General features: G+C 44.6%; 1 protein-coding gene across 6 annotated transcripts in view; it reads right to left on the bottom strand.

Moving 5' to 3' along the window:
* Nucleotides 1-13029, bottom strand: part of LOC120380998 (translocating chain-associated membrane protein 1-like) — a 64267-nt gene that overhangs the window by 19055 nt on the left and 32183 nt on the right. For 3 of the 6 annotated variants that reach the window (XM_039498994.1, XM_039498995.1, XM_039498997.1), the window contains exons 3-8: nt 7847-8075; nt 7629-7747; nt 6385-6501; nt 6234-6292; nt 4213-4297; nt 3903-3973 (exon numbers count right to left, since the gene is read on the bottom strand). In XM_039498994.1, the coding sequence (XP_039354928.1) occupies nt 3903-3973; nt 4213-4297; nt 6234-6292; nt 6385-6501; nt 7629-7747; nt 7847-8075 (680 nt within the window). The remainder of the gene's footprint in view (nt 1-3902; nt 3974-4212; nt 4298-6233; nt 6293-6384; nt 6502-7628; nt 7748-7846; nt 8076-13029) is intronic. The other 3 variants (XM_039498996.1, XM_039498998.1, XM_039498999.1) reach the window with 2 other exon arrangements.

Here is a 13029-nt window from a genome sequence, read left to right as displayed (position 1 = left end):
GTAATGCATTGTTTAATTCACCAAGAAAAAGTTTAGGAAGAAATCATATACCCCTTGTCGTTCTTGGCATAAGACATAACCAATCTAGATGATATACAAAAAATTGGTGGTGTCAGTGCCACTAGAGGGACAGAAGACCACACCCAGAAGGTGTGTGCGTTACACAGGGGTCTCTCCTGCACAGACCAGTGCCCTTGAACTGTCATTCACACATTCTTTCCATAGGTTTTGCCAACATGCATTGACTGTTTCAGGCTTGATTGCATCCATTGCCTGTTTAATATAAGTGATGCAATCGGCAATGTTGAAGGACTTCCAACACTCCATCACATTAAGATTGGGATCAGCATCCATAGCGCTACGTATCCGTGAGAACGTAAGCCTCATGTACATGGCCTTGAAACAGCTAATCACGCCTTGGTCGAGAGGTTGGAGGATGGAGGTGATATTGGCGGGGTGAAAGACAACTTCAACGTCGTTATGTGCAAACCGGAGTGCCACAGGGTGGCCAGGAGCATTGTCTACGATCGGCAACACTTTAAAGTCAAGTCCTTTCTCTTCAAGTTACCGCTTGACCTCTGGAATGAAACACTTGTGGAACCAATCCAGAAATAATGCTGCCGTCACCCAAGCCTTTTTATTTGATTGCCCGAACGCAGGCAGGAGATTTTTGTTTTTGCCTTTTAGGGATTTTAGGGATTTGCAGCCCTGTAGCGCAAGCCTGGCTTTATTAAATGCCCAGCTGCATTGCCACAAAACAACCCAGTCACACGGTCTTTAGCTGCTTTGAAGCCAGGGGCTTGTATTTCTGATTTCCAAATATAAGTGCGGTTGGGCATTTTTTTTCCAGAAGAGCCCAGTCTCATCAGCATTAAAAAATTGTTCCGGAAAATAGCCCTTTTCTTCTATGGTTTTCTTTAATTGTTTGGGGTAGGCTTTTGCTGCCTCTTCATTGACAGATGCATCTTCACCAGCAGTCTGCACATTTTTGAGGTTAAAGTGGTTCCTAAAACTGTTAAGCCAACCTTGGCTGGCTTTGAATCCCTTCTCATCAGAAGGCTGTCTCTCTTCGGTAGGAGGTTTGAACAGCGCACAGAGACTAAGAGCCTTTTCTCGCAACGTATTGCCATCAATAGGCACATGTTTACAGTTCATTTCTTCCAGCCATAAGTTTAATGCCTTTTCAGTATTCACTGAAGTCTTATGCATCTGGCTCATCACCATAGCAGTTATTGAAGCACTTGATGTCACGGCTTGACAAATTTCTCTCTCTCTAATCTTGATGGCACAGATGCTAGATTCATTGTGGCCATATTTACGTGCTATGTTGGAGACAGACACACTGTCTCTCAATAAGTCCAACACAGCCAATTTTTCTTCCAGCGTTGGAACAGATCGCGGTTTCTTTGGTTGAGCACCAGATGAAGTAGTAGGCTTGCATTTAGGGGCCATGTTGTACAAAAAATACATATCTTTAAACACTAGAATCACACTCAGTGCGGCGAGATGCTCACACTAGGAGAGGCACGCGGGAACTGAGACCGACTGAGGGAACAGCAGATTCATGTCTCCCATCTTATGCTCACGCCGGGGCATACGCTCATTGGGTGGAATTGCCCACACTATTTACAGGTATCTTGTTATGGTGTTTTTTTGCCGAGAATATATAGTTGAATTTGCATAGGTTAAATGTGCGTATGATGCAACTCGCCTGTACCTTGGGCCAAATAGAAACATCTTGTACTGGAAATGATTCCCAGCTACTATAAATCAAAGGTACTTGGAATGATTGTAATTAACAGAAATATAAAAATACACATCCTTTAGCTAGAGAGTTGTGAACCAATCCATGAGCAACAGTGAAGGGATTTATGGAGGCCAAAGTCAACACCTGGAAATAAAGCCTCTGAGCATACTTATTCAAATTCCTTAATCTAGTATCCAATTAAACCCCCACATCCTTCTTTTGAACAAAAAAATAAAAGGAATAAAAGCCCTGACCCCTTAAGTTGGGAATCTCCTCGACTGCTCCTAACAGAAGCAACTTTTCCACTTCAAGAAGAATCACCTCATGAGAGGCGGGGGTCCCTAAAGAGGGAGAAGTAGGAGAGATCAAGGGGCAGTTATTTGAACTGCATGGCATACCAGGGGTAGTCAATAGACAGCCTGTCAGCCAAATCCGGACTGCCAGATGCCCCAATTAGGATACACCAATGAAATCCATCTTCCTGGAGCCGAAAGCAAACACCGAATCTGATCCTGGCCCTGTAGCTCAGGAATTCGACAGGATCAGACAACTGCAAATCATGAAGTACGGCACCAGTGATGGTGGCCAAATTATCTCTCGACTGCTCCACCAGAGTCAGGGCAGCTGGAGCCAAGTGCATGACCCTTGGTTCAAACATATGTAGCCTTGGGGCTTGACTTAGGGGGCATCCAGTCCTAACATAGGGTGTGGATTCTTGGAACCCTTCAGTCCTTTGGAACTGCTGGAAACCAAGACTGGCCTCTTAGACCTTGCATCTGAGGACTGTTCAGATCCAGAGGGTCTGGCCTTGAGAGCTTCCTTGAGAAGGAGGAGCTGTAAGCAAGTCTCTGGGACTAAAAGGTCCAGCAGATCAAACACCTAGAAAAAGAATGAGTTTCTCTCAGGCACTTGAGGCCCTGAACATAGTCATCAGATGCTAGGAAGACAGCCGGGCAGGAAATGCAGCTTTTGAAACCCAGGTTCTTCTGTTTCTTCAATTCTGCCTGTAAACGGGCTACTCACCGCCGCGGCGCCTCCTGCTGGTTTTTCCGGGGAATTAGCTCTTTTTCAGCCCGGAGCGCCCTCTGCTGGCCGGTGGTCCGCCTGTTTTCCTCTCAGCCCCGTGTCCCTCCCAGGACCCCGGTGCCCCTTTAAGTGGGTTTCCCCCTCCCCAGGGAACCCCCACCCTGCTTTCCCCGCTTTGCCTCAGAATGGCTACTGCCCAGTCGTGCTCTAGCCCCAGCTCCTGGGACAGACTGCAGTATCCGCCCTCTCGTCACAGGCAAAGGGGGTTTGGACCTGGTGCTCTTCCTACCCCTGGGTCGCCCCTTGCAACCCCCAGTACCTGTGGCCTACCGCTAGGCTGCAGCCTGGGGTTTTCCAGGCTGGAGCTCCCCAGCTCCCTAGCCTGTTCCCAGCCCTGCTTCACCCAGGTACTTTAGCTCAGCTCATAAGCAGCCAGGCCCATCCCTCTCTGAAGCCAGAGAGAGACTGACTGGGCTCTGGCTTCCCTGCCTTCTTATAAGCCCCAGGGCTTCAGTCTGGGGCGTGGCCCCAGCTGCGGCCACTTCCTTACTCAGCCCAGCTTCCAGAGCCACCCCTCTCAAGCCCTGGCAGGCAGCTTTTCAAGCCCCTCTGGGCAGGAGCAGGGTCCACCCTGCTACACTGCCATAATGCAAAACTGGAAAGAATCACCAACTAACTACATACCAACAACTAACACTAATTACCTCAAGAAAAAAGGCTCTGGTTCCAGAAAGACCAGACAGCTTCACATCTATCCAGGCATGTGGAAGGCTCTGAGGTGGTGAGGTTGCTCCACCTCCTATATAAAAAAAAAAAAAAATTGGAGATATACCAATCTCCTAGAACTGGAAGGGACCTTGAAAGGTCATCAAATCCAGCCCCTGCCTTCACTATCTAATATAGCCTTGGCTTACTATGTCCTGATGCTGAGGGGAGCAGGAAAGGTCAGAAGAGCGATCTAACGGATGCTGCTATTAGAAGGTTTTACTGTAAAGCACCACAAGGTGGCACAGTACCCATAAATGGGAATACACAGAGCCACATGAAAAATAGTAAAAAAAAAATAAAAATTGATAACTCGAATAATGAAGTAAAACTTTTCAGTTAGTAACCATTTACAAATACTTACTTCAATACATAGGCACCAGATATGTGAGCAATGTAAAGGCAGATATAGTATAGCTGTCTTGGTATATCTTCCTAAAATTAAAAGAAAAAACTTGAAGTTAAATTTTAGCTAACCTGCTTTAAAACCCACCATACTGAAATGTGTCAACCTTCCTTATCTTCCTCACTGCTGTACTTCTCTCTGTAAGGCAAAGGAATTCTATTTGAAGTATGCACCCCATGTAAGTTTCCCACCAAGATTACATTACCAAATAAATCAAGCAATTCAAAATGTATTTTTAAAATAAAGTAGCGAAGGTTTCAATTCATACCTTTCGAATCTTTTGAAAGTACAATTCTGGGAGTGCATGAAGCCAATAGGCAATCTGGCAGACATAGAAGAATTTTACCTGAAAACTAAACAACAATTTAGAAGGGAAGAAGTTTAGGACGTTAAGTATTTAGGTTCTTAAAGGTTACAATATTTTACCTCATTCCCTCAAAATAAGAAATGCTGACCTACAATATGCTATACTATATATAAAAGGAATTGCAAACAAACTGCTTTATCGGCTACTATAAAGTCATGAAGTAATTTCATGAATAAGTGTTTACAAATTCCCTTCCTGTTTGCAAGTTCTAGATCACCCTTTGGACCATTTTTTTGTTTTTGTTTGGGGAGTGGAGGAACACCCACCTACCCACCAAGTTCCTTCAGTGGAAGACAGGTAGGTTTAGTAATACTGAGTCAGGCAATAATCATCTAAACACTCCTGCATACACTTAACTTTACACTCATTGAACTGTGTGTGGCTACTAATATGGTAAAGTTAAACACTGGTGCAAGCATTTACAGGATGGGAGCTGTAGCGAGTCGGTGTGGCTCCCCTCCTGCCCAGCAGAGGGAGCACCTAGCCAGAAGCCTGAGGGGGCGGGGCCAAGGAGCGTTGAGCCCGCCCCTCCAAGAGTCAGCCAGCGACCCGGAAGTATAAAGGCAGGCCGGCAGAGCTCAGTAAGGCGCCAGCTGCCGCAGGGAGCAGACGTGCCGCAGGGAGCTCGAGACTGGGAAACCTCCAGGACCCAGGGCAGCCGCCCAGACTGGCCAGAGCTTCCCTGTGCCCGTTACCTGGAGGAACCCCTGGAGCTTCCCCGTGCCCACTACCCGGAAGAACCCCCAGAGCTTCCCCGTGCCTTCTACCTGGAGGAGCTGCTGGAGCCTCCCCGCCCCTGCTGCTACCCGGAGGAGCCGCCCGAGCACACCTGGCCGGACTTCCCTGAGGAACTGCCGGACCTGCCACCAAGCCCTGGCTGCGAGGAGCCCATGCTGGTGGACTGGCCGGGGACCGATGCCACGGACCAGGTAGGCCCTGAGGGGGAGACCGGAAGTAGCCCGGGGGTAGCCGACCCCAGTCAGGCTGCAGACACACCCGAACCGATGTCAGTGTGTTGCGGTCAGGATCCCCACTGACCGTCAGTGGTGACAGGCTGGGACGCAGTGGAGTGGGTGGGCCTGCGTCCCCCCTGCCACCCCACTCGCGGGTGGCAGACTCCCCCTCACCCAACGCTCAGGCATAAGAGCCCGAGCCTAGGTACTGATTGTTTGCTCAGCCCTGAGCCAAAAGGGTCTGAGCCTGGTGACTCTGTGTTTGGTGCCCCGCCCAAACCTAGGGCTGGGCCCCTTTAAACTATACTGCTGCTCAGCCCTGAACCAGAGGGCCTGAGCTCCCTGAACTTGGTGTTACTGATTGTTTGCTCAGCCCTGAGCCAAAAGGGTCTGAGCGTTGTAACTCTGTGTTTGGTGCCCCGCCCGAACCTAGGGCTGGGCCCCTTTAAACTGTACCACTGCTCAGCCCTGAAGCAGAGGGCCTGAGCCCCCCTTTGACTCCGTATTGTGGCTCAGCCCTGAAGCAGAGGGCCTGAGCCCCCCTTTGACTCTGTATTATTGCCCAGCCCTGAAGCAGAGGGCCTAGGCCCCTTTGACTCAGTGGTTGCTCAGCCCTGCCGAAGGGGCCTGAGCTCCCTAGGCTCTACCTTGTTGCCCAGGTCCGGGCCAGAGTGCCCGCGCCTTGGGACTTCTGTGTTTGTCGCCCAGGACCACCGGGGGACCAGACGGCGTGTAGCGAGCCGGTGTGGCTCCCCTCCGCCCCTCGGAGAGGGTCGAGCCCCGGTCACACAACAGTACATGAGCCTAAATTCTCTCTCTCTCGCTCTCTCTCTCAAGGAATACAGAACAAAGGACTTTCAGCTATTGGTCACTAATACACATGAAAACTGTCTACACTGTTTGGATTACCATTACAAAGTTCTGGTAGCCAACTGTCAAACACCTAGAAAAAGAGAATAAAACACTTACAGCATGTGAGAATGGGGATAGTCTTTCCATAACAAGGTAGGGTTTGTCATGAATTCTTCCTGGGGAAAAAAAAGTTGTCCTTTAAGAACTTTCATAATATTTCAGATGTGCATTTTTAAAACAAATACAGACAGCAATTTGACTTACTTACTGCAGTCAAAATACTTGCTCCCCAGGCAAATGAAAACAAATAGAAAAATGCTAGCTGCCCCGATTCATTGAATTTGCTGTGCTTCGTTTTTGACAAATGGAGACGTCTATTAATTTTCTGAAAACAAGAAACACATTTTGGGATATAAAAACAGATCAACGTTTTACTTTAATCATTATTGGTAGAGAAAAAAGGCAAGCTACTTGGCACTTAGCCCTCAATTAAGTAGTCGTTACCTCCAAGATCTTCCATTCCTCAAGTTAGGCTCTGATCCTGAAAAATATTACATGCATGCTTAACTTTACTTGTGTGAGAAGTCATACTGAAGCCAATATGAGAAGTGCTCATGTATTTAAATTTAGTCATGTTGGTTTTTTTTCCAGGATCAGAGCCTTATTACTTAGTTAGGGTCTGATGCTGCAGGTGTCATCCCAAGGCTGAATTGACCAGGCCCTTTGTATTCATATTTCCAGGTAATGGAGCTCTAGCATGCATATACAACAGTGAAAATACTGGAACCTTAAGCAAGTCACAAATTTGAGAAGTTATTTGACAAAGAGGCAAAAAATAAAAGCCCAGACGTTTACAGTCAGAATCTAACTCTGCAGATTTACGGCAGTTCCAGAGGAATGTCAATGGTCACCATTAAAGACTGAGGTTAAAAAAAATTGCATAGAAAACAAAAGTGAAAAAATTCACTAGTTAAAGAAATTCTTAAGTTCTGCTTTTTTTTTTTCCTTTTCTTTTTTTACTAGCTTTAGATAAAACAGAGAGTGGAAAGTACATTTAGATATTATTCATATTAAATCAAAACATTTCCTATAAAGCAACAATGGAGGAAAGGGGGACAGCAATTTTTTTTTGTTTTATTTAAATATTTTTTCAACTGACTTCCAATTTAAAACTTTAGGGACATGAAGATTCGATGTAGTGGGCACAATACTGTTTTTTCCATCCACTTATTAATGGAGAATACTAGAAGAGTCAAGAAACTGTGATTAAATATTACTTCATTAAATATCTTGTTATATATACACATTTCCAGAGTCTAATAATATTTATATCGAATGACAAAGGAACCACCAGCATGTGATGTGTAAATATACCTACATGATTTTATTTTATTTTGCAACATACAAATGGTGGTGTTATCTTATATAAGACTAGCAGAAGAAACATGTAACAAACAGCCTAAATAAATAAAGAATGTACATAAGTAAATTACATCCCCATAGTTAACTTACATCTAGTACGTATTCTTGGATCACAGCATGCAGAATAATGGCTATAAGCATATAGAAGAAAATGGTGGCAATGTCTTTTGGACCATATTCATAGAAATGAATGGGTTCACTCTTGTCATCTGAAAACAAAGTTTTAATTATTACAAAAATATCTATTTGAATAGAACGTGTTTACTTATGAAACGTTCTGTGAAACAGAGAAAGGATAAATACCTTACCTACTTGTTCTCTGGCACATAGGATACTTGCGTCTTTGGCAAATGAATTCTGATCCCCCCTCAAATAATTTGGAGTATTCCCCACCCCAAATACAAACAAAACTATAATTGTAAGACTGGAAGGGAAATGCTGTGGGTAGTACCATTGTGCGTCAGCCTCTATCAGTTCTTTCTGGCCTAGACCATAGAAAATATAGAGACCCAGAGAATTCCATCTCAAGAAGCGTAGCTGTATGGAGAAAGGATATTACCGTCAATGTATGGATCTATGTAGCTCAGCTTCATGGATCAATTATAAATAACTAATTTACCCTCTCTCTAAAAAGGGCATCTTACATATCAACTGAAATTTAAAAACCTGTTCCATACTTTCCCCACCAATACCCAACAACCCTCCAAGTTCACACCCAGGCTCCTTCCCAGCAATTAACTTCCCTCTCCCTCAGTTTCTCCATTACCCCTAACTCCCTCAAGTCTTTGCACTGCTTCTGAGGGGTGCAGGAAATATGGTACTGTATTGTAGTTTAAATGAATTATTACTCAGTTATGTATTAATATACCTAGTAAGGAATCTATTTGTCAAAAAACATTTCCTGAATCTTTTTTGTTGTCTGTATTGTTACAGATATACTTGTTGACAGGTATTTTGAAATAAATGACCAAAAATAATTGAAACTGGTGTGATTATATTGTGTTATTTTGACAAATAAAATATGCAGAATTTTAAAATATTGTGCGCAGAATTTTTAGGCACAGAATTCCCTCAGGAGTAAGTTTAGTGAGAAAATAAAGCAGAATCCCATTGCTTACAGCAGAGCATATTTAGCTTTTTTTTTTTTTCCTTTTGGGGAGGGAAAGAGAGCATCCGTTACAGTGGTTCTCAAACTTTTGTACTGGTGACCCCTTTCACATACCAAGCCTCTGAGTGCGACCATCCCTTACAAATTAGAAACACTTTTCATATATTTCACACCATTATAAATGCTGGAGGCAAAGTGGAGTTTGGGGTGGAGGCTAACGGCTCGTGACTCCCCCCCCATGTAATAATCTCGTGACCCCAAGGGGTCCTGATGCCCAGTTTGAGAACCCCTGGCCTACATATTCCATATCCTTCACTGCTTGCAAACAATAATGTCTGAACAAATTAGCAGGGGGTTTCTGCTAATCAGTGAAGCAAGGTGGGTGAGGTAATCTCTTTTATTGGACCATCTTCCGCTGGTGAAAGAGACAAGCTTTCAAGCTATACAGAGCTCTTCTTCAGGTAACTTGAAAGCTTTTCTCTCACCACAGAAGTTGGTCCAATAAAAGATATTACCTACCTAGTCTCTAACATCCTGGGACCAACACAGCAAACAATGAGTGAAGCAGTCATTTTCCAAGCCAACACCACTACTGAAATAGTGGGGCTGTCATCACTCAGAGCTACCATTTCAGGTCATATGCTAAATGCTGGAGGGCCAACCTGTACCATTTACTTTTGGGAGATAATCTTTACAACTACAAAGACACTTCATTTTTAAAAGTGAGATCTTAAAACTGAATCTGATGGGGGAATGGATTTTAACATGAAGGGGGATGTGGCCCACAGGCCAAGTGTCTTGGCCAAAGTTGTGATTTTGGGCAAAGGTTTCAAAAGAATAAGTTAGGTACACATGTGAGGTGCAAAGCGAAGTTTGCTCCTAAAAATTTATCTCTTGTTTACAATGACTCACTAGCTGGTTGTGGATGTTGTGATTTAAAATGTGAATTTATCCAATCTCTCTCTTACTCTCCAGTACTGGTTTTCTTAAGCAATACATTTGAAAATATAATAATTTTGTAATACGGAATGTTCACATTAGCATTTTAAAATAAGCTAGAGAAATATTCAATTACAAGCATAAAGGCTTTTGTCCAAAAAGATGAGCATAGTTTTTTTTTTTTTTCCTAGACTGGGAATATTTTGTTTCTCTGTAAAAACAGCCAATTTAGTAAACACAATACGAAAACATTGCATAAAGAAATATTGAATTCACAGGGAGGGTGAAGAGAACGAGGGTAAGGTCCTTTCAGCACAGGCGCTGACTTTTGAAAGTGCCACGGGGTGCTTGACCTCCACCTCCACTCTACCCCTTCCCCCAAGTCTCCACCCCTGCCCCGCCTCTTCCCATCCTTGCTCCACCACTCCACTTCTACCCACCCAGTTCTGCCTCCTCCCCTGAGCACACCGCGTCCTTGCTCCTTTCCCTTCCCCCCTAGAGCCTCTTGCCTGCATAGCCTGAAACAGCAGATTGTGGCGGGAGGGAGTTGATCCACAGAGCCTGCCAGCGGGAAGGAGGCGCTGTGGGGGAAGCTGATCGGTTTCAGATAAAGTGGTTCAGTGATTTCTGAGAATGAGATTAGGGAAGTACACTATTTTGCTAAAATTAAAAAAAATCTTATAACCATTTTGTTGAGAAGCTCTAGTGTCTCGATGCATTGAAGATGTGGGTGCAGACATGTATTCAATTCAGCTGTGCACACACCCAAGTCAGAGAAATTTGCCTAGCAGCACCTGTAGAGATGGTGCTCACCCCCTCCCCTCATAACCCCTCTCGTGGCTCCATAAGGGCAGCGCCTTTCTGACCCCCTGCAGTTCCTTTGAACTGAAATCCCAAGCTGGAGACTTCGATGTGGAGGGGCAGAGGGTGGGTCATGCAATACATATCTACCACCACATCTTGAAGAGCAACAGTTACAATACAGGTAAGCAACTGTCTCTTCTTCGAGTGGTTGCAGAGTTGTATTCCACTCAAGTGACTCACAAGCAGTTCCAGCAAGAGGTGGGCTCAGAGTCTTTAAACAGTTAGTGCACAGAAGTGCATTCCCAAAATTTACATCCAATCTTGATGACGTGGTGATAGTGAAATGCCTAGCAAATGTATCCACAGAAGACCATTCAGCTCTGCAGATATCCACATCACTAAGCAACGGAGCAGATGTTGACTAAGCTCTGGTTCAATGAACCTCCAATGATTGTAGAGCCTAGAGGTGTCATCTGAGACACTACATAAACCATGGTAATACAGAGAGTAATCCCCTTGGAAATGGTCTGCATGGAAACTAGTTGCCCCTTCATTTGCTCAGCATAGGACACAGAGATTCAAGATGATAAACGAAATGGCTTATTTCTCTCTAAATAAAACGCTAAGCACCACCTGACATCTAAGTTATGTAGATGCTGCTCCTTTGCACTTGAATGTGGTTTGGGAAAAAATATAGGTAAATAAATAACCTGATTAAAGTGAAACACAGATACCACTTCAGAAAAAAAAATTGTGTGTTGTCTTAAACACCACCTTTGTCCTTGAAGAACTTAGTGTACAGAGGATCTGCCATTAAGAACAGCAACTCACTAACTCTTCCTGCAGATGTTATAACCACAAGGAAGGCTGTTTTCTGAGAGAGGAGAGCATGTGAGAGGAGAGCAGTTGCTACTGACTTAAATAGTGGACCCATCAGCACTGCCAGGACTGTATTAAGGTCCCACAATGGTACTGTTTCTTTCACAGGTGGAAAAAGATGGATAACACCCTTAAAAAAAACTCACTATCACAGGGTGTGAGAATATCATCTTCACTTGAAAAAGGAGAATGGAAAGATGAAATCACCACCAAGTGAACCTTCAGGCAGCTCAATGAGAGACCCGAAGATTTCAAAAGTGGCAAATAATCCTAAAAGTGTCCTGCATTTGCACTAATGTGGGCTGAATTTCTTTGGATGTTGCCCAAATCAAAAACCTTTTTCCACTTAGACAAATAGGTGGACTTTGTGGCTGGTTTTCTACCACTAAGCAGAATCTCTAACTACCTCCGAGCATTGCTCCTTCCCTTCATCTAGCTAGGCAGCCTCCACGCATTAAGGTGCAGACTACTCAATGCTGGATAAACATCCTGGCCACGATGTTGAGTGAAAGTTTTGAGAGGTCAAACTGACAGAGAGGGGAGATCAGAAAACCAACATTGCCTCAGCCACGCTGTCACAAATGAAAATTAGTTTGGAGTAATCCAATATGAGCATGAGGATAACCTGAGGAAACAGAGGGACGGGGGAGGCAGGCATACATCACGTTCCCTTCCCAGTTCTGATGAAAGACATTGATAAAAAGTCCCTGGACTGTGTCCCTCTCAAGAACAGAATTTATGCCATTTTCTGTTGTCCTTTGTCACAAAGTCTGTGAAAGGGCTCCCCATTGCTAGAAAATGGACCTCAGCATACTGTTCTTTAGGGACCCCTCATGGCTGTTTGAAGAAGACTTGCCGAGGTAATCAGGTAGTTGGTTCTGAGTGCCTGGTAAGCACGCCACTTTGGATACAATACCTTCCTTAATGCAGAGGTGCCAGAACTTTATTGCTGGTTGGAGTGTGCACCTGCCTACTTGTTCACATTATACATTGCAGTGGTATAATCTGAGAATACAAATCTCTGTCCTTCGGATGGGATCCCAAATAGCCTGACAGATATTCTATATTGCTCAAAGTTCCAGCAAGTTGATGTGACAAAACTTCTTCTGGCCGCAAACTCTGAATTTTTAACATTCCTAGATGCACTACTCAACTTACTGTGGTGGCGTCGCTAACTACGACAGGGCAGGTAAAGGAGACCCTTGACACACACTGTTGTATTCCATTCACCATTGTAAAGAGCACAGTGTCTCTGGGGGCACCTGGATAAGGATGTCCAGTGGCTGGCAACTCAGGCAATTGACTAACTTTAGCCACCACTGAACAGGATGAGGGTGTGGGCGTGAGCTCTCATGTTGCACTATGTTCATGCATGAAACCATATGGCCCAGTGACCTCAGGCATACTTGGATCGTGCTGAGAGGGTGCAAACTGCAGATCCTGACAAAGGTGCTGAATTGCCTGGAACCATTTGGATGGAAGAAACGCCCTCAAATTCATAGACTCCATAAGGGCTCTAATGAACTTGATTTTTTTAATTGACTTCAAAGCTGATTTACTCCTGTTTAAGATCAGATTCCACGGATTGAAAAGGTTGAGTGTGAACCTGAGATGATTGGGGACCTGGTCCCTGGATGAGCCTCTCAGTAGTCAATCATCCAGATATAATATGAACTCCCCTCCTCCTGAGAGAGGCTGCCACCACAGCCATGCATTTGGTAAAGATGTGCAGGGCTGAAGACAAGCCGAAGGAGAGAACTG

This window comes from Mauremys reevesii, linkage group 13 (assembly GCF_016161935.1).
Source record: "Mauremys reevesii isolate NIE-2019 linkage group 13, ASM1616193v1, whole genome shotgun sequence".
NCBI lineage: Eukaryota > Metazoa > Chordata > Testudines > Geoemydidae > Mauremys > Mauremys reevesii.
This window is presented reverse-complemented; position numbering and strand designations above follow the sequence as displayed.